This window comes from Zalophus californianus, chromosome 7 (genome assembly GCF_009762305.2).
Source record: "Zalophus californianus isolate mZalCal1 chromosome 7, mZalCal1.pri.v2, whole genome shotgun sequence".
In the NCBI taxonomy this organism is placed as follows: Eukaryota; Metazoa; Chordata; class Mammalia; order Carnivora; family Otariidae; genus Zalophus; species Zalophus californianus.
Genome location: NC_045601.1, coordinates 37,775,408 through 37,794,399, shown reverse-complemented (window position 1 = coordinate 37,794,399; position 18,992 = coordinate 37,775,408). Strand labels below are relative to the sequence as shown.

The window sequence follows — 18,992 nt, the reverse complement described above, 5'->3', positions numbered from 1 at the left end:
GAAAGTGAGGTGGTGTCTTACAGTGCATGGAAATAGTGGATACTTAGTAAGGCAAAGTAACATACTCATTCTGAACTCTGCCTTGGATTCCCGATGGGATATGAAGCTATTATAGTGGTCCCCCAAACGACTGGCAAACTGCAAAATGAATGAAAAATGTCTTGAACACGTATGTACTACTTTAAAAAATATATAAATGTTTTCAATTAATACAATATAAATCATTCAAAAACAGGACTGAATTCACAATAGGACTTTGTTATTATATATTTTCTAAGTTAACAAATAACAAGGATACTATAATGAGCTAGTTTAAGAAATTTTTTAGTGTTAAAAAAGTTGTGTTCAAAAAGGCTGGTGGGTTCTGGAGTTAGACAAACCTTTATCTTAGTTTGTTTCTTCATCTCTGTAATGAGGATTATAAAACCAACCTCATTTGGTTGAGAGAAAATACATGTCACATTTTTAGGTGTTCAGCAAATGCCAAGTATTATAAAATAAAAAGCTGAGATCAAATCAGAGTCCATCTTGACTACCAAGTTAACTGAGACTTTTTCTTTTGGGTGCGATAGTTACTGAAGGGTTTTTGAGTGACAAGAGAATCAAGGAGGGAAACTAGTTAGGTTACTGTAGTGGTTGAGGCATGAAGCACGACCAAAGAATGAGCACAATACTATGAGCACAGATTCTATGCTGAAAAGAATGCTCTAGAAATTGTGCTCATTCTCTTAAAACCTACGAATTTTTAAAAACTTTTTTTTTTAACAACATAATAATACTCTTGGGGGATGCTAACTTGCAGCTTTCGGAAAAGACCTCCAGTATACCCACCAAGTTCCATTTGACCGGACGTTAGGGCGCAACAGTGATGTCACCGCGGCGGTGCGCGCTCCTCCGTCTCAAAGAACGTGGTGCGTCTTTACCAACGAGATGCAGGGGGCGGAGCGACTTCCGCAAGCCCCAGCCGCCTCCTCCCGGTCGCATCCGTGCGCGTCCTCGCGCTCCCCCTCACGGCCGCTGGCTGTGTGAGCGATCACTGCGTCGCAGTCACAGCTTGGATCAGCGCGTGCGCCCAACTCCCAGCCCTTCCCAGCGGCAGGCGAAGGGCGACGCTTTCAGGTAAAACTAAGCAGCTGCAGGAGGCGGACCAGGGTCCGCGGTGCAGGAGCAGTCAAGGTTCTTGGCCACCTTGGGGCAGTACGATGGCGGAGGAGCCGAAGCGCGGTAGCGTGGAGTCCGAGCCTGGTTTTGAGGCAGTGGAGTCTACAGAATCTAAGGTGTCTTCATCGAAGACTACCGATGTTGTCGCACGGTCATCGAAGGAGGAGGACTACAGTAGCAAGTGCGTGTTCTGCCGGATCGCGGGACAGCAGGAACCCGGCACCGAGCTCCTGTACTGCGAGGTGGGCTGTATGCGGACCCGGCGTGGGTTGGGGGAGCCCAGGGACCGAGACCTCGCGGTGGCAGACCGCGGTGGAGTCGTGTCAGGCCCCCGGGAGGGAGGCCTCGCAGGTGTGGACCGGGGTGGGGGAGGCTGGGTGTCCTGGTGTTAATGACGGACTTGCTTCTCTTGGAGTCGGGTCTGTCTCCAGCGTCTTCTTGCTGTGCCGAGGGGGACAATGTAGCGATAAAGCCAGACACTTTGGCTTCTGTCTGCAAGTACGAGGTATTTGGCAGAAAATAGCATTTGATTCCTCTCCCCACCCCCGTATCCCCACCCCCTGCCTTTCTAGACACGATTTTAAGTTCTACACACTCTAATACTGCTACCGAGGAGAAAACTGGTAGAAAGGAGGTAATGGTAATTGGGAAAAGCTTCGTTAAACTGACTGAAGTTAGGCTGGGGTGGGGGGGGGGGGGCGGTGTGTGGAGCCGAGGTCAAACTATTTCTTAATAGCCTCAGATTTCCACTGAAGGGTAAAGTTCGTACAGGTGTTGTCAGCTGGGATGTATGCACATTTTCAGAGCACTAAGATTTTGCTCAGGTACTTGAAAACGTATCTGGTACACATTTTCTTCTACTGGTTCTACTTGCCTTTAAAGAAACAGCCTTTGGAGAGGATCAGCTCCAAAGATTCTGGGTGTTTGTTTGTTTAGTGATCATTAATTCATTTGTTAAAAGTGAATTGAATCTGTTCTAAGCACCTAGTGTTGGAGATTCATTGGTAAATAAGACAAAGGATAGTCACTGTTCAGATCTTATAATCTAAAGGGTGGACGGAATACAGAGGAGGCAGCAGGTTACAGTGCCCTGTGCTTGGTGAGGTGGTTCTACCACCTGCAGTATTTTGTTCATCTGTGTGATTTTTTTACCTCTCCAGCAGCAGCCAGAGTCTAGTTTTAGACAAGGTGAACAGTTGGGTCATTGCACGGTTGGGGTCTGGCCCTGTGGGTGTTTTGGAGGTGCAGTGGAACAAAGGTAAGAATTTATGGCTAGAGAGAGGACTGAAGTGATAGACCTTGACATCTATGCTGAATAGGGGAAGGAGTGAAAACCGGAAGCAGCTACAGGGAGAGGGGCAGTACATCACTTGTCTGTGGAGTAGGCCTCTGCTGAACTGATCCATAGAGTCAGGATTTCACCGCATATAAAATTAGGCTAGCAAGAAGTAAAGTGAATTTTTTAGCTTCACAGAATGCAATATTTCTTAGATGTCTAGAAACTGCTTTTAAATTTTGCATACTCCAGTACCAATGTTGAGGAAAACTAGTAAATAATAGGTACTAGTAGTGTAAAAAGTTTTGTCTAAAAATAGTCACGGAGCGGGGCACCTGGGTGGCTCAGTCGGTTAAGTATCTGCTTTCAGCTCAGGTCATGATCCCAGGGTTCTGGGGTTGAGTCCTGCATTGGGCTCGTTGCTCAGCTGGGAGTCTCCTTCTCCCTCTGCCCTTACCCCCTGCTCGTGATCTTTCTTTGTCTCTCTCTCTCCCTCTCTCTCTCAAATAAATAAAATCTTAGGGAAAAAAATAATTAAAAAAATAAAAATAGTCACTGAGAGGGGGTGGGATGTTCCAAACTTCTATCCCAGTTTTTTCCAGGCCAAAGGTCAGGATTTTTTCTCTTTGAAGAACATTCTCAGAGTGAACTATGTGAAAAGCCTGGAACATTTTTATACAGGAAATTAGACACATTCAATATTTTAACTAATTTATATCCTACATAGGTGGCACAGGATGAATATATACAGTAGTCCATATGATACAGAACATAAGCAAGATGCACATGCTTGTACAACAGTGCCTCAAAAAGTTGCAGATTTTTTTTTTAAAGATTTTATTTATTTATTTAACAGAGAGAGACATAGCAAGAGAGGGAACACAAGCAGGGGGAGTGGGAGAGGGAGAAGCAGGCTTCCCACAGAGCAGGGAGCCCGATGTGGGGCTCGATCCCAGGACCCCAGAATCATGACCTGAGCCGAAGGCAGAGGCTTAACGACTGAGCCACCCAGGCACCTCAAGTTGCAGATCTTTTTAAAATTGAATCTAAGATGATTTCATATATAAGAGCTCACTAATTAAAGGTTAAAGATTTATCTTTTTAAAAAGAGAACCTAATCTTTAATTTGTGTATTTTGCATTATATATATAGTGTATTCTTATAGTCATTCATATATGTTTATTGTAAATATTTAGAAACTATTGGGTTTATATAAAGTAGGGTAGACTTATAATTAAGTCCAGAGGAGAAAATTTGATTTGGAATAATTGGAGTTATCAGCATCATGTGGGTTTAGTCTGGGAAATCTTTCTGGCAAAAGCTAGAGAAGATTCCTCACTCCATAAGCATCCATATAGTATTTTTGTTGTATACTGCAGAGTTGAAACTAAGCAAATACTAGGCCATGCGTTCTCAGAGGGGGATAAAAGTTGGTTTTGGGGTGACAGTATCTTACTCTTTTTGTGTGAGGCAAAGGTAAACATAGTGGACATAAACAGATAAGGAGTATATCTGTGGTATTAAAATATCATGAGAGTGGAATCAGGAAAAAAGTCTTAAGAATGTCCTCAGAGGGGTGACAGTGAAAACATGGTTGAGAAATACCAGGCTAGGTGTTTATTTTCACCTTGCTTGAGGCCACACTGAGGAAATACTAGTTTAACTTTAATGTCCTTCCTCTTCTTTAACCAAATTTGCCCTACACTTCAGATGGTGTGGTACTGAAATGTTCTTTCAAATGTTACTTATTTTTCTTTGCTTTAGCTATCAGTCAGGGGTTAGTTGCAGAAATTTAAAGCAGAAATTGATTTAATATAGGGAATTATTTGCTAAAAAAGTTGCAAGGGCTGAAGGAAAAGCCTTCAAGAATGACATCCAGGGGGCTCCTGGGTGGCTCAGTCATTAAGCGTCTGCCTTCGGCTCCCGTCATGATCCCGGGGTCCTGGGATCGAGTCCTGCATCGGGCTCCCTGCTCGGCGGGGAGTTGGTTTCTCTTTCTCCCTCTGTCTCCCTCTGGCTGCTTGTGCTCACTTTCTCTCTGTCAAATAAATAAATAAAAATCTTAAAAAAAAAAAAAAAAAGACATCCAGAACAGCACTTGCATACTGACAACTTGTTTCCTCTGCCACAGCCAGGAAGGTAGGAGTTAGGTGACTGCCACTGGAACTTAGACTTCAGGAAGATGTCTTTGTAGCTGTGACTCAGATGATGAAGCAGTGTGATCACCACTGTTGAGCAGTGTTTGCAGTGGGAGTACTGTTGGCGTTTGGGGTTGGATTCCGCTTTGTTGTGCAGAGCTGTTCCACCTGTTGTAGGATGTTTCCCATTTCTGACCTCTGGGTGCTAAATGCTCATAGCACCTACCTATTTCTACTCGCCTTTGACCAATAACACAGCTTCAGGGCTACACTATACCTGCTGGGTCCGTGCAGGTAGGCCATGGTGCCAAAAAAATGGATGTCTCATGTCTGTCTCTTGACTTGCATGGTGCCATTGACTAGACAATGGAATGGGGGTAGGGAAGAAAGGAAAAAGAATCTCGGTAGTCTTAGAGCTGACCATGTTTCCCTGCTGGAACTAGCAGAAGCTGCAGAAAGATGGCTTTTGCTCAGGTTAGCTTGTCAAAGCACCTAAGTCTGAAATACATCTAGTTGGCAAGATCTGAATTCCATCTGGGGTTTTGGTTTTTAAATTTCTGTGGTACTAAAGACAGAGAAGTATTTGGGATGGAGGTTGAGTGCCCATCTACTCTGTTCACCACAGTTTATTTCTCGTATTTAATGCATGCTAAGCCCAGATGCTTGGATTCAGTGGTGATAATGAAGTTAAGATGGACTAGCTGTTTGTCAAATCCATGCATTCTCAAAAGGGGTAAAAACTGATGCTCTTGCCTGGGACAGGGGCAGGGGCAAAAAAAGTTTATATATATAAAATACACATATAGCACTTAGGATATAAACACATGTACAATTTGGCTGTGGTATTAAAATATCAGGGGAGGGGGGCAATTAGGAAAAAAAAAATCTAAAAAGTTGCCTTAGGGGGATGGTAATGAAAAAGGGCTGAGAAATACTGTTAAAATCAAACAATGGCCGTAATTCCAACTTTAAGAAGGTGTTTTGCAAGGACAGACTGAAAGATCTTGGAAAGTCTATCTCTGTTACTGGAAAAGTATGTAAAAATTATAATGACATCATTTTTTTTTAAGGAGTAGAGGAGGGAAGCATTGGTAGCTTTATCTTTCTATTTAAGCATCTTTTATTTATTGAAGAATCTTTCAAGTTTATGTGTTATTCACTTGTAGTTCAAGGATAAATATGGCATGTCCCACACTTGAGAAGCTTGCTTGTGATCTGCGTTGAAAGCATAAATGAAAAGTTCTCGTTTAGTGGTTATCATGAGGGATGGATAGTCAAAATTCTGTGTTTAAGAGTCACTTGAAATATCTTTTCTTTGGGGGTGCCTGAGTGGCTCAGTTGGTTAAGCGTCTGCTTCAGCTGAGGTCATGGTCCCTGGGTCCTGAGATCCTCCCTACTTGGGCTTCCTGCTCAGTGGGGAATCTGCTTTTCCCTCTCCCTCTGCCCCACTCTCCCACTAGTGTGCTATCTCTCGTGCACTCTAGTTCTCTCTGTCTCTTTCAAATAAATAAAATCTTTTTTCTTTTAAAGAAATTTCTTTGTGTGGTTATGTTATCAGGGTGACATATAGTTAGGTTTATTTGTTTCTGTTTGTGTTCAATTTTTAGGGATTGTTTTTAAGTCCAAAAGGGTGTTAAATACTCATGTTTTTTTAAAGTCAAAATTATAAAGCTAAGGACATTCGGAAAAGTCTAGCTTCCATTCTCTTGTCATCTTTACCCTGTTCCTCTTCCCTCACAAGAAACTAAAAAATATATATTTGGTTTAGCCTTCCATTGTGAGAATATGTATGTGTACGTTTGTATTTGTACTCCCCTTTCTTACACAAAGATGGCCTTACCACTCTCCTGCTCCTTGTGTTTTTTTTTTTAACTTCGAAGTATATTTCAGAAATGATTTTATAAGTATATAAAGATTTTCTTCATTCCTTTTTGTAGCTACATATTACTTCATTGTATGGATTTGCTATAATTTATTCAACCAGTCTCCTAGTTGAATTATGGACTCTTGGGTTATTTTCTTTTTCTTTTCTTTTTTTTTTTTTTTTTTTTTTTTGCTATTACAAATCATGCTGCAAAGGATAGCTTTGTACATGCATCATTTCATATTTTTTGTCATTGTATCTTCAGAAGAGGAGAAAGTCTGTCTTAAAATGAAGAGTCTAAATAATGGCTAGTTCAGTAGTAGCAATAGGAGAGAGAGTAACATCAGAGGGCCAATTTCAATATTTTAGAAAGCTTAATGGAAATCTAATTCAATCATTGATTGCACTGGCTAACTAAAATGCATAGGTTTTCCTTCACTTGCTTTGCCCCCCCTCCCCAACCTTCCTTCTGGCAGCTACCAGTTTGTTCTTAGTATAATACCCTCTAGGTGCATCCATGTTGTCATAAATGGCAAGAGCTCATCATTTTTTATGACTGAGTAATATTTCCTTATATATGTATATCATATCTCCTTTATTCATTCATCTGTTGATGGATCCTCAGGTTGCTTTCATGTCTTGGCTATTGTAAATAATGTTGTAATAAACATAGGGGTGCATACATCTTTTGGAATTAGTGTTTTAATTTTCTTTGGGTAAATAAATATACAGTAGTGGAACTGGGGGATCATATGGTATTTCTGTTTTTAATTTTTGAGGAACCTCCATACTGTTTTCCATAGTGGCTGCACCAGTTTGCATTCCCACCAACAGTGCAAGAGGGTTCCCTTTTCTCCACACTCATGCCAACACGTATTTCCTGTCTTTTTAATACTAGCCATTGAACTGGTGTGAAGTTTCATATCATTGTGGTTTTGATTTGCATTTCTCTGATGATGAGTGGTGTTGAGCATCTTTTCATGTGTCTTTTAGTCATTGAAAAAATTTTTATATAAGATATTGAATAAGGATATTTAGGGAATATTGATTTTCCTTTTGGAAAAGGTTGAAACTCAAATGTCAGTAGGTTGAAAGACTCCCTTTTTCATTTCTTTTTTCCTTCCATAAGTATGTGGAGTATGTAAATCAGGAAACTAATATAATGGATTGGACACTTAGTACAATTGGACACTTAGTAAATCAGGAAACTAATATAATGGATTGGACACTTAGTGCAATACACAGCAGTGTATAACTGCTGTGAAAATTGTTTAAAAAGGTAACGTCTGGATATGTAGATGCTAGATGATTTTCCTGTTATAGTTGTATAACATGCGACTTTGGAAAAAAATTAAATGTAAAAAAGAATTTATCAATCTTGCTATGTTTCTGTAGTCAAACCTTTAAAAGTACATATTAAGAGTGAAAAACCCTTATATAGGTAGAGATAGAGAAATATATAAGGAAATAAAAAAAAACCCCTGGGATTATTGGTAATGAAGTTTTTTGTTTTGTTTTTTAAAGATTTATTTGTTCATTTAAGAGAGAGTGAGCACAAGTGGGAGGGGCAGAGGGAGAGGGAGAGAGGATCTCAAGCAGACTCCTCACTGAGCATGAAACTGGACATGGGGCTCTCTCTCACAACCCTGAGATCATGATCTGAGCCAAAACCAAGAGTGGGACACTTAATCCACTGTACCACCCAGACACCCCTTTGGTAATAAAGTTTTATTGAACTTCATTGATAATTGTTTTCCTGAAACTAGCTTTATATAAGTCTTCATTTTCTGGAACAAATGAGCATCTCATGAAGGATGCTAAAGCTTGTCGTTAATGCATAATCAAAATTGCCCAGCTGGGGTTAGTTGTAACATAAATACCATTTCCCTATCAGACTGAGATTTATGGTGTTTAAGACATGTCAGAACAGCATTAGGAAATTCTTTTTAAAAGATTCTCTAACAAATGATATGTTTTTTTCCTTCAGAATGAAGACCTAGTTTGCTTCAAAGATATCAGACCAGCAGCACCTCATCATTATCTTGTGGTACCAAAGAAGCATCTTGGAAACTGTAGAGAGCTACAGAAGGATCACATAGAACTGGGTATGAAGATAGCAGTATTCCTCAGGTTGTGTCATCCTGAATTGGCATCAGTGATAGCAGTGACAATTAAAAAGAAAATGTCTAGCCAGGTGTTAATGAAAGAGGAGCATTTGTGAAACTTCTGTCATGAAAAATTTCAAATATATACAAAAATAAAGAAAATAGTCTAATCTCCATGTGTTCATCACCCAAGCTCCACATTTTTTAAAAATATATAGTAGTTTTTTCTTTTTTTTTAAAAGAATTTATTTATTTGAGAGAGAGAGTGAGAGAGAGAGAGAGCACGAGAGGGGGGGAGAGTCAGAGGGAGAAGCAGACCCCCTACTGAGCAGGGAGCCCGATGCGGGACTGGATCCAGGGACTCCAGGATCATGACCTGAGCCAAAGGCAGTCGCTTAACCAACTGAGCCACCCAGGCACCCTAAGCTCCACATTTATTAACTTGTGGCCAATCTGTTTCATCTATTAACCTTCTCCCACAGTGGATTTAAAGCAAATTCCAGACATCATGTTATTTAATCTTTAAAATCTCTAAAAGATAATGCATCTTTTTGTTTTTTTAAATGTTGGCTTTCCTTGACTCTGAAAATGGAAGGTGCTATACAAAAATGAGACCATTTTGGTACCTGCCCTGTAAGTTTCTTGTGTAGATGAACTAACACCAAAGTTTGGCGATGGGATTTTAGCAATGACCTTTTGGCTTCTGAATCTTGTCTCTTACAGGATTATCCTGTATTTTCCTACTCATGATTTCTGTGACTTACCAGTTACCATTTCCTAAGACATTTCTAAGTTCACTTCGTATCTGCTTTCATAGCCTTTGTCTCCAGGGTCTGGGATTAGTTGGGTTAATAATTTAAGTAGCTGACAAAATAGATAGATTGGGCCAGATTTTTGGAGGTAAATAAGAAATATCTTTGATGGAAAACTTTGAAGTGTAGTTCGTTAGTATTTAGACTATTGAATTACCAGTTTTTAAACTGTTTCTTCTCAATATTGCAAAATTCCTTAGTCATCTGAACTTCTATGAGTACGTTTCATATTTATTCCAGCAGATAAAGGCCAATATTTTTGCAATAGTTAGCATCAAGCAGTGGCCACCATGCCTTAAGTATTTCCTTTTTATAATTTTTTTTAAGGAGGGAGAAATATGTTCATGCTTGATTTTCTTTTTCTAGCATTCTGTTTTATTGAAAGTTTTTATAACTTGCAAATAAAATGTTAACCAATTTTGAAGCAACATGGTGGGTATTTGGGATTTTATTATACTATTCTTTCTGATTTTCCTTATATCTTAATATTTCTGTAATGAAAGTTTAAATGTTCTTGCAGTTAATATTTATATACAATCTATGAAGTTGGGAAAATAATAAGAATGTGGAAGAGCTCAATAACACTATCAAGCACTGTGATTATAATTAGTATTTTTAGAACTCCACCTAACTATAAAGTACACATTTTGTTAAGAGTACATGTTCACCAAGATAGACCATATTCTGGGCAATAAAGTAAGTCTAAATACATTTCAGATTATTGAAATCTTATAACCTCTGTTCTCTGATGATAATGGAAGGGGATGTTTAAAACCAATGAACTAAAGGGGCGCCTGGTGGCTCAGTTGGTTAAGCGGCTGCCTTCGGCTCTGGTCATGATCCCAGGGTCCTGGGATCAAGCCCCGCGTCGGGCTCCCTGCTCAGCGGGGAGCCTGCTTCTCCTTCTCCCTCTGCCTGCCTCTCTGCCTACTTGTGCTCTCTCTCTCTCTCTCTCTGTCAAATAAATAAAATCTTTAAAAAAAATAAAATAAAATAAAACCAATGAACTAATTTTCTACTTTAGGATGCTAGAAAGAGGCAAGTGAATCAGACCAAAGTAAGTATAAGGAGAGAAATAATAGAATAGGTAACAGTGAGATAGAAAGGAGACAATAGGTTTTGCTCCATGTATTTTGAATCTGATTTTAAGTGAATACATAATTATGGTTGTCATACATTCTCAATGAATTGATCCTTTTTTATCATTGTAAAATATCCCTCTTTATCTCTGGAAATACTTCTTGAGCCTATTTTGTATGACATGAATTTAACTACTTTACTTTCTTGTTACTTACTCTCCACATTGGGTATCTTTTTCTATACTTTCAACCAAATTGAATATTAATGTTTAAAGACTTGAAGATAGCAATATAGTTGCGTCTTGCTTATTTATTATTATTTTTTAAAAATAGTATGAAAATCTCTGATTTTTTAATTGGAGTGTTTAGTTCATAAACCTTTAATATAACTATTGATGCAGTTCGATTTAGGTGTACTATCTTGCCATTTGTTTTCTGTTTATCCCATTTTTTGTTGTTATTGCCCTGTTTCTTTCCTGCCTTCTTGTGGTCGTTCAGATATATTTTTTGTTATTCTATTTTAATTTATTTCTTGCCTTTTTATGTATTCCTCTTCAAATTTTTTTAAAAAAATCGTTGCTCTAGAAAGACTAAAATACTTATTGTGTAATTATCATAGCCTAATTAGAATTAACATTGTATCGATTCATGAAAAATGTGATAAACTTTGTAACACTTTGTGTTATTGTTGTCATATATATTACATCTACATTGTAATATCTTGGTACTGTTAAAATTATTGCTTTAAGCAGTCATATGTCTTTTAAAGAAATTAAGAGAAAACATTTTCTTCCATGTCTGGGATCTTGGGAGTATTTTAAAAGAAAACAAGATACAGTCTTGCATGAAGTAACTTGAGGTTTTTTTTAGACAATATGGTACCGACTTTGTCATGGAAGTCTTTCGTCCTCCTGGCTCAAGCCTGACTTAGTGAAGTAAACATTCACAACAATTTTATGAGCCTCTTTTTTAACAACCATCTTCTGTAGATTCTCTCATTTCATCCCCCTTCCAAATGCTTGGTTACACCATTCAGAAACAAAAGAGGTCTAAATTTTGGCATTGTGCTTTGGAGATTGCAGGTTACCAAATTTTTTCTCATGGGGAAGTGTATTCCTATCCAAAGGCCATAAAGCACCAAGACTATAAAGACACTAAGGCAGATAGAGTTCAGAAGCCAAAACAATTATATGAACATCTAGCTAGTCAGAGGTAGGCTGACATGAAAGGCTATCATATCCTTAATTTGGGTTGAAAGACAAATTCAGTTTTCTTGCATGTCTTCTTATTTCAAACATGTTTTTGTTTCTTACTTGGTCTCCTTATGATTAGAATTAGACCTCAGTAGGATCAGATGTCCTATGTAGTCACTTAATAGTACTCCTCAACGCTGTTCAAAGTCAGCCTATACACTGTACTTTGATAGGTTGATACTTCATTTCAGTTTTGATGAGCAAACTTCTCAGTAACTTAGAACTATTAAACAGGTCTTTAAATATTTACCCATTGAATACGACTTTTGATTAGGATCCTAAAAGTTAAAAATTAATAACAATTTAGTAATGTTTCCTACAGTGTAATGTAGTTTCTTTCCTGTTTTATAGTTGAGAGCATGGTAACTGTTGGAAAAACCATTCTTGAAAGGAATAATTTCACTGACTTCAAAAATGCGAGGTATGTATACTTCCAGATAGAAACCAATATGCGTAGTTGGTTTTTCTGAAATGTCGTTCCCTCCTGGGAAATGAAAGCAGAGGTAGCTTAAATACAGTTTTCCTGAGAGTGAGCATACGTTGTTCATCGGTAGTATAAATTTAATAAATAAAACATCTTCCTCTCATGTCTCAGCATCTAAAAATCACCACTTGGAGTTTGGGCAGACAAGTCTATTTAAGCAGCGGGTAGGTAAAATAGTTACAAGTCCACCATTCTTTGTTCAATATGTCCATTTCTATAACAAATATGTGTAAATTAAATTTCTTTAGAAACTATTTGATTTTATGATTTAAAAATATAGTATTATACTTCTAGTGGGAAATTAACTTGAATTCATTGCCTGCTGAATTGATCTCTGGCATTTGCCAAAGTTTGAGCAAAAAAGCATATAATGTTCAATGTGGCAACTCTTTTACTTAATCTAAATAGTGTTTTTCCTTTTTAAAAGACTTCTGACTTTGCCTTGTGTGACCAAAGGCTTGCCGAGACAGGTAGATCGGATATTACTTCTAACATCTGAACTGGAATTCAAAGAGACCTGAGCTCTAACGCTGTCCATGCTACTTGCTGAGTACTGGGCTTATACTGGCTATGATACTTGAGGCATTTAACCTCTCCAAGATAATACCTGCTCTGCCTACTTACCCGTTCAAATAAGATTGTGTGTGTGAAAATCCTCTGAAAACTGTGAAGCGCTATTCAAGGGTGATAGTGATAAGGAACAGATGGTATTTGAGACCCTTTGGCCAAAAGCAGTACATTTCCCTTCCCAGTCAGAGGAGTGCTTATTAGAAGAATGGACGTTGGACCAAGAGTCTCAATCCTCACTCTGTCACTGCCTGACTTTGTGACCTTGGGAAGTCTACTTTTTGGATCTTGGCTTTCCCATCTTTGAAATGAAAGGGTTGAATGAACCCTTGAGTTGCTTCTAGCTTTTAGATTACTTGATTCTGTATTACATGACTCCTGTTTCACAGAAGGAAAACTCAGTCTCTTTTTTCTAGGCAGTGGTGGAAGCTTTTCAATATGTGCCATGTTTCTGACTCTCCATTGTCAGTCCTATGTTGCTGCAATAGACCACTTCTCTTACACCCCCCTACGCTCCCTCTCATTGTAGTCTTTTTTTTTTTTTAATTGAGACTCACTTCTAATTTGAGGAGGCAAATATTTCTAGGCTTTAGGCTTGGATTATTGTTACAGGTGTGCCTTGCTCCACTCAGAATTTCTAAGTGGACTTACAAAACTGTAAACTGATTTTTAAGAGAGAGAATCATATTTAAAAAATTTATTAGTAGAAATTTGTTAGTAGTCAAAGGAATTGTCTTATAAATGTTTTATAAAGCAGATAATCATGATTATTATCTAACTTATTTTCATTATTAAGCAAGAAATTCAAGTGATAAAGTTTTTTTTAATAATGATATAAATAATCTCACTATGGGAAGATGGGTTGGTAAGGAAATGACTACTTTATTAAAGGAGAAGGCACACCATCTACTGGCTATGTCTTGGAATAAAGGAACCCTTTTACTTGAGTGTCATGTAATTTTTTTTAAAGAAAAGGGTGGAATTTATGCCAAACATAGTACACAACAAACAACTTTATGCCTCAGCTGTACAGTCTAAAAGTTAAAGGTCCCAGGAGTGCCCTGTAATTTTTTTTAAAAGATTCATTGCAGAGCCATATCTTAGGAGAATTAAAGGTTAAAACTGATAAGGACTGAGGTGATAAAACATAATGCCAACTCAGAATTCATAAAAGTGTTACTGAGACATACGCTCTTAAGCCCTTCCTTGATGAAGAGTTTGTTACTGTGAACTTCAGCATGAAAAGAGGAGAAAGTGTATGAATACTGAGAAGTGTATAAAGAAAGCGATAAAAGTGATGTCTGAGTGGCAATCTGTCTACCCTAGGTAACCTGTTAATGGTTATGTGTTTTAACATGAAAAAATAGCTTTAAACTCTTGTAGAACTGACTTGCCAAGTATCTCTAACCTTTCTGTTTTAGAATGGGTTTCCACATGCCGCCATTCTGTTCCATCTCCCACTTGCACCTTCATGTGCTGGCGCCTGTCAATCAACTTGGCTTCTTATCAAAATTAGTCTATAGAGTGAATTCCTATTGGTTTATCACAGTAAGTGTTATTATTATAGTAGCAGCATACAAAAGTATTTAAAATATCTGTCCTTTTCGTTACAGTTCTTTTCTTGGCAACAGTAGGCACTTAACAGCTCTCATAGGCTTGATCCTCTCTTTTAATGTACTGCTCACAGATATCCAAAGTAATATTTTTAGTTTAAGGGATTTTCCAGGGTTTCAGATCTGTAGGAAGAGAAGTTATGGCTATGTCTTGCCATTGTAAGCAGAGGATATGATATAGAAGAACCGTGGCATTAGCAGTTCAGAACCCAGAGTCCGATCTACATTTAAATTGTGGCTCAGTTACTTGAGGTCCCATGTGCAAGTTACTTAAATGTTGTAAGGCCCAAGTTCTTTATCTATTACCTGCCTATAAGGAATACTGCCCACCCGTAGGGTTGATAAGAGGATTGATAACATAATTTACATATACAGCGCTTAAAACTGTACCTTGCAAATAGTAAGTACTAGTAAATATTACCTCCTGCCTCTGTTATCATTCCCAACATTATTGTAGAAATTGAATTCCTGTAATTTTCTAGTTTAGAAAAGGGCTGCCTTGGTAGCATTAACTGTCAGCTCTGAGGTTGAAGCCATCGAGCCTAAAAAATTATAGAATTCTGCTTTGCTAGGGCAAAAGTAGAATAGAATTCAAGCTGATTACAGGCCTGTTGCCTGACAGTCAAGCCTTGGTTATTAAGTGACTGTCCTTCCAGGGCCACTTGACTAGTAATTTACCAGTCCCTATGTGTCCATGAGGATAAGGAGACCTATAGTTGCTATTTTTAAATAATCACTGAATTACAAATTAAATAATTGCTGTTAATGCGTATCATTATTATAGTCATGGTACCCAAGAAATTAAAAAGCATGATTCTAGAAACTTCATATTTCAAACTTAGTATCCCTCTCTTCAACTTGTCCAGATGGTTTTATTTAATTTAAAAATAATTTAAGATATTTATGTGTGTGTGTGTGTGTTCTGAATAAAAATTAGTAGAATATTCGATAGGGCAGTTGGTGTGGTCTCCTTAAAAAATCAGTGTGATTAAAAAAGGGATTTTTTTCCTTATTTGTATTTCTAATTTTCTACATGCTCCATGCTTTTATAAGAAAGTAATGAAAAATACATTTTTTGTAATATTTTTAACTGTATTTCCTTACATGACATTTTAGTTAGAAAAAAATGAACAAAGTTATAAGATCTGTTAATGGTTCATTCTGTGAATCTGAACTCTCCTTAGATCTGTCAGCATATATTATGAGACTTTGAAAAAAATCAAGATAAAGATACTAAGATTTATTTCAAAATCTCTTATGTTTCAGATAAAGAAAATATTTGAAATAATAACTAGAAGACTTCGGTTTACTTTTTAATTTTTTAATAGATTTTATTTTTTAGGGCACTTTTAGACTCACAGCAAGATTGAATGGAAAGTACAGCGAGTTCCCATATACCCTCTATCACCCATACACTCACAGTCTCCCACTATGGACGTCCTGGTATACCACAGTGATAACGTTTGTTATAATTCATGAAATTACAGTAACACATCATTTTTACCCAAAGTTCATGATTCACACTAGGGTTTATTCTTAGTGTTCTGTATTTTATTGGTTTGGACAAATGTGTAGTAACATGTATCCAACGTTATGGTATAATAAAAACCTCTGTGCTTTACCTATTCACCTCTCCTTCTCCCTTAATTCCTGGTAACCACTGATCTCTTTACTGCCTTCACACTTTTGCCTTTTCCAGAATGTCATATGGTTGGAACAATACAGCATGTAGCCTTTGCAGATTGGCTTCTTTCACCTAGTAATATGCATTTAAGGTTCCTCCACATCTAGTTTACTTTGTAAAATGTTAGTATTATATTTATTTTCCTTTTCTTATTGAAGCTTTTTAATGCAATATCTATAAAAATCTGCCTATGTATATACAATGTGGAATACCTTTACTATAGTTTATAAAACTATTATATTGAGAAATTTTTTATAAGATGTATTTAGGAACAGAATATGTAATATCCAGCTCTTCTGCTGTGACTTAATATAATAGGGATGCCAGTAGAATTATTTAATATAGGTTGTAATAACTAGAATTTAAAAATACGTTGTGTTTTCAAAATTACAGGCCGACTGTTTGATTGAAAAACTAAGAACATGAAAATGTCAACAGTGGAAGATTTTCCTAATGTTGGCTCAACATAAACTAATATTTTGGTCCTTTTGAAGTCTAATTACAGTTGTAAGGTTCATTGGGTTTTATGAGAGGCTATTACTGGTTAGCCTTAAATCTTTTCTGAATGTCTGTTTCCTGAGATATGTGATACAATTCCATGGATACTTTGTCATTGACTTCTTTGTTTTAATGGTTACTCATTTAAGATATAAGATACTATATGTAAAATCCCATTAAAACAAATCCCATTAATCAGGAAGGGCTATTTTTTTTTAAAGTTTAAATATTTTCATTTCTCCATAGTCTATTATAATAGTGACTTATTTATGAAGAATAAACTGGTATAGAAAGTACTTTATTGGAACCTTTGTTACTATGAAGGGGAAAAAGAAATTAACCATTTCTTGACAGTTATATAACACACAAAATTTCAAAATGAAGAGTACCATACTACATAGTGATTTCTGTTCTTGTTGATGGAAAGAATTGTATATGTGTCACTTTTTACTCAGATTTGAGATGCTAGTTTTCACTTCTTGAAGCCTAACATTTTTGTGATAAATTGTTCCTTAAAGCTATATAATATACACAAGGTAAATTCTAATGGTGAATTTACAAGAACAAGCAATTTGGCTATCCAAGAGAATTCACTGTCATGACATTTTACCTGTAAGAATATAAATGGGGAAGAAACATAAAATGGTTATAGTAATGTATTGAAAACTGGTGGAAATTATCGTTTTATGGTTGGTATATTGTACCAAAGGAAAGGTAGAATTAAAAAGTGATTAGGCCTGGCTTTTATCATGAAGAAATCCTGATTTGAAAGTAGAGACAGATAAGCTTGGATGAGAAAATTTATTTTAATAGCTCAATGTTAGCATTACTGATACATCATTTCGTTAGACATATTTCTTTAGGGATTGTGCTGATCTACACTAACAATAGTGAATGTGAATGAAGAGTAAGGTACTGAAACTAATCCTACATTGTGCCAGTGTATAGTAACACCATGTGCATGAATATAAATGAACACAAAGATTAAAGTATTGATGTTAGAAGTAGGCTGAGATGATTAGTTTTCTTTCTTATATTCAGCATGATATTAAACATAGTTTTAGGGGCGCCTGGGTGGCTCAGTTGTTAAGCGTCTGCCTTCGGCTCAGGTCATCATCCCAGGGTCCTGAGATCAAGCCCCGCATCAGGCTCCCTGCTTGGCGGGAGGCCTGCTTTCCCTCTCCCACTCCCCCTGCTTGTGTTTCCTCTCTCACTGTGTCTCTCTCTGTCAAATAAATAAAAATCTTTAAAAAAAAATAAACATAGTTTTAAGTAATGAAATACTTATTACAGTGTTTAATTACAACATCTGGGATATTTAGTTACAACATCTGAAATAAATATTCATTCATTTATCCATTTAACAAACATTTGCTGAGTATTTAACATGTGATGATCAGGAAATGTAGGTGAGAAAGAACAGTCTGTCTTCAAATGCTGATACAAAGGTCAGACAAAACCAGTGATTACAGTTTAGTGTGTTAAGTGCTGTAATGTCCACAGAAGAGGCTGTGGAAAGGAACACAATTTTGAGAGCAGGTGGCAGTAGAACTGAATATTTAAGACTCAGTGTTTGGCAGGCAGACAGTGGAAGTTTAGGCCAAGAGACCAACATGTACTTTTCCTGAGTTCTGCTTCCGTTATTACTTACTTTACAATTGAAGTGAATATTCACATTCCATTTTATTCACTGGAAGTGGAAGTAGGGGTTTTGGCCTCTCAAAATTAGATTTCCAGGCTTTTTAGCACTGCTTTGTTAAGTAGCTCACTGAGCCACCTACACAGATTAACAGTTACAAGTTTGTAGAAATCAGCTCAAATATGACCAGCTTTGGAAAAGGAATTTTCGGTATGTACAACATGTTTTACTATGTGAACTTGCAATGATATAACTGACACTATTATGATGATAACATGTAAGGTATTTAAGGAATTCTCAAATGCCTTATGGACCTCTTCAAAAATATGATTAGCCAGTTGATTTAATTTATATAGGTTTATACCCTGTCATAGTTAAGTTTTCCTTCTTACTTGGAAAACCGCTGATCCTCACATTCTTAGCAGCATTTCTCTTTTACTTGTAAAGATTAAAAACTTACTACAATTAAAATTCACTCAGCTTTTTCAGTAGAGTATTTGGTAACTCAGTAGCTACCCATAACATTAGCTAAACACAAAACCAATTCATAACTTATGTTAAAGTAGTATCTAGAGCATTATTCATGCATGTTATGATATTAATTGTAACTGCAGAATTGTAAAATGAGTTGTTTCAAACTGTGCTTACTTAGCTAAAAGAAAGCTAAATAAATATGGAAAAATTCTGTCTCAAGTTTTGCCTCTCTGGACTGTGTGTGTGTGTGTGTGTGTGTGTGTACGTGTGTTTAAGACTTTAATTTTTAGAGCAGTTTTAGGTTCACAACAAAATTGAAGAGACAATACAGAGATTTCCCACATA

At 37.0% G+C, this 18,992-nt stretch overlaps 1 protein-coding gene across 1 annotated transcript; it reads left to right on the top strand.

Moving 5' to 3' along the window:
* Positions 1-1,028: 1,028 nt before the first annotated feature.
* HINT3 (histidine triad nucleotide binding protein 3) lies at positions 1,029-17,678 on the top strand. Its single transcript, XM_027603520.2, has 5 exons — positions 1,029-1,403; positions 8,427-8,544; positions 12,040-12,109; positions 14,161-14,287; positions 16,430-17,678. The coding sequence occupies exons 1-5, from the start codon at positions 1,203-1,205 to the stop codon at positions 16,460-16,462; spliced, it is 549 nt and encodes a 182-aa protein (XP_027459321.1). The 5' UTR covers positions 1,029-1,202; the 3' UTR covers positions 16,463-17,678.
* Positions 17,679-18,992: the final 1,314 nt, after the last annotated feature.

Coding starts and splice junctions, on each gene's coding strand:
- HINT3 (XM_027603520.2), top strand. CDS start 1,203: ATGGCGGAGGAGCCGAAGCGCGGTAGCGTGGAGTCCGAGCCTGGTTTT. Junction 8,545..12,039: donor GAAGGATCACATAGAACTGG/GTATGAAGATAG, acceptor CCTGTTTTATAG/TTGAGAGCATGGTAACTGTT. Junction 14,288..16,429: donor ATTCCTATTGGTTTATCACA/GTAAGTGTTATT, acceptor TCAAAATTACAG/GCCGACTGTTTGATTGAAAA.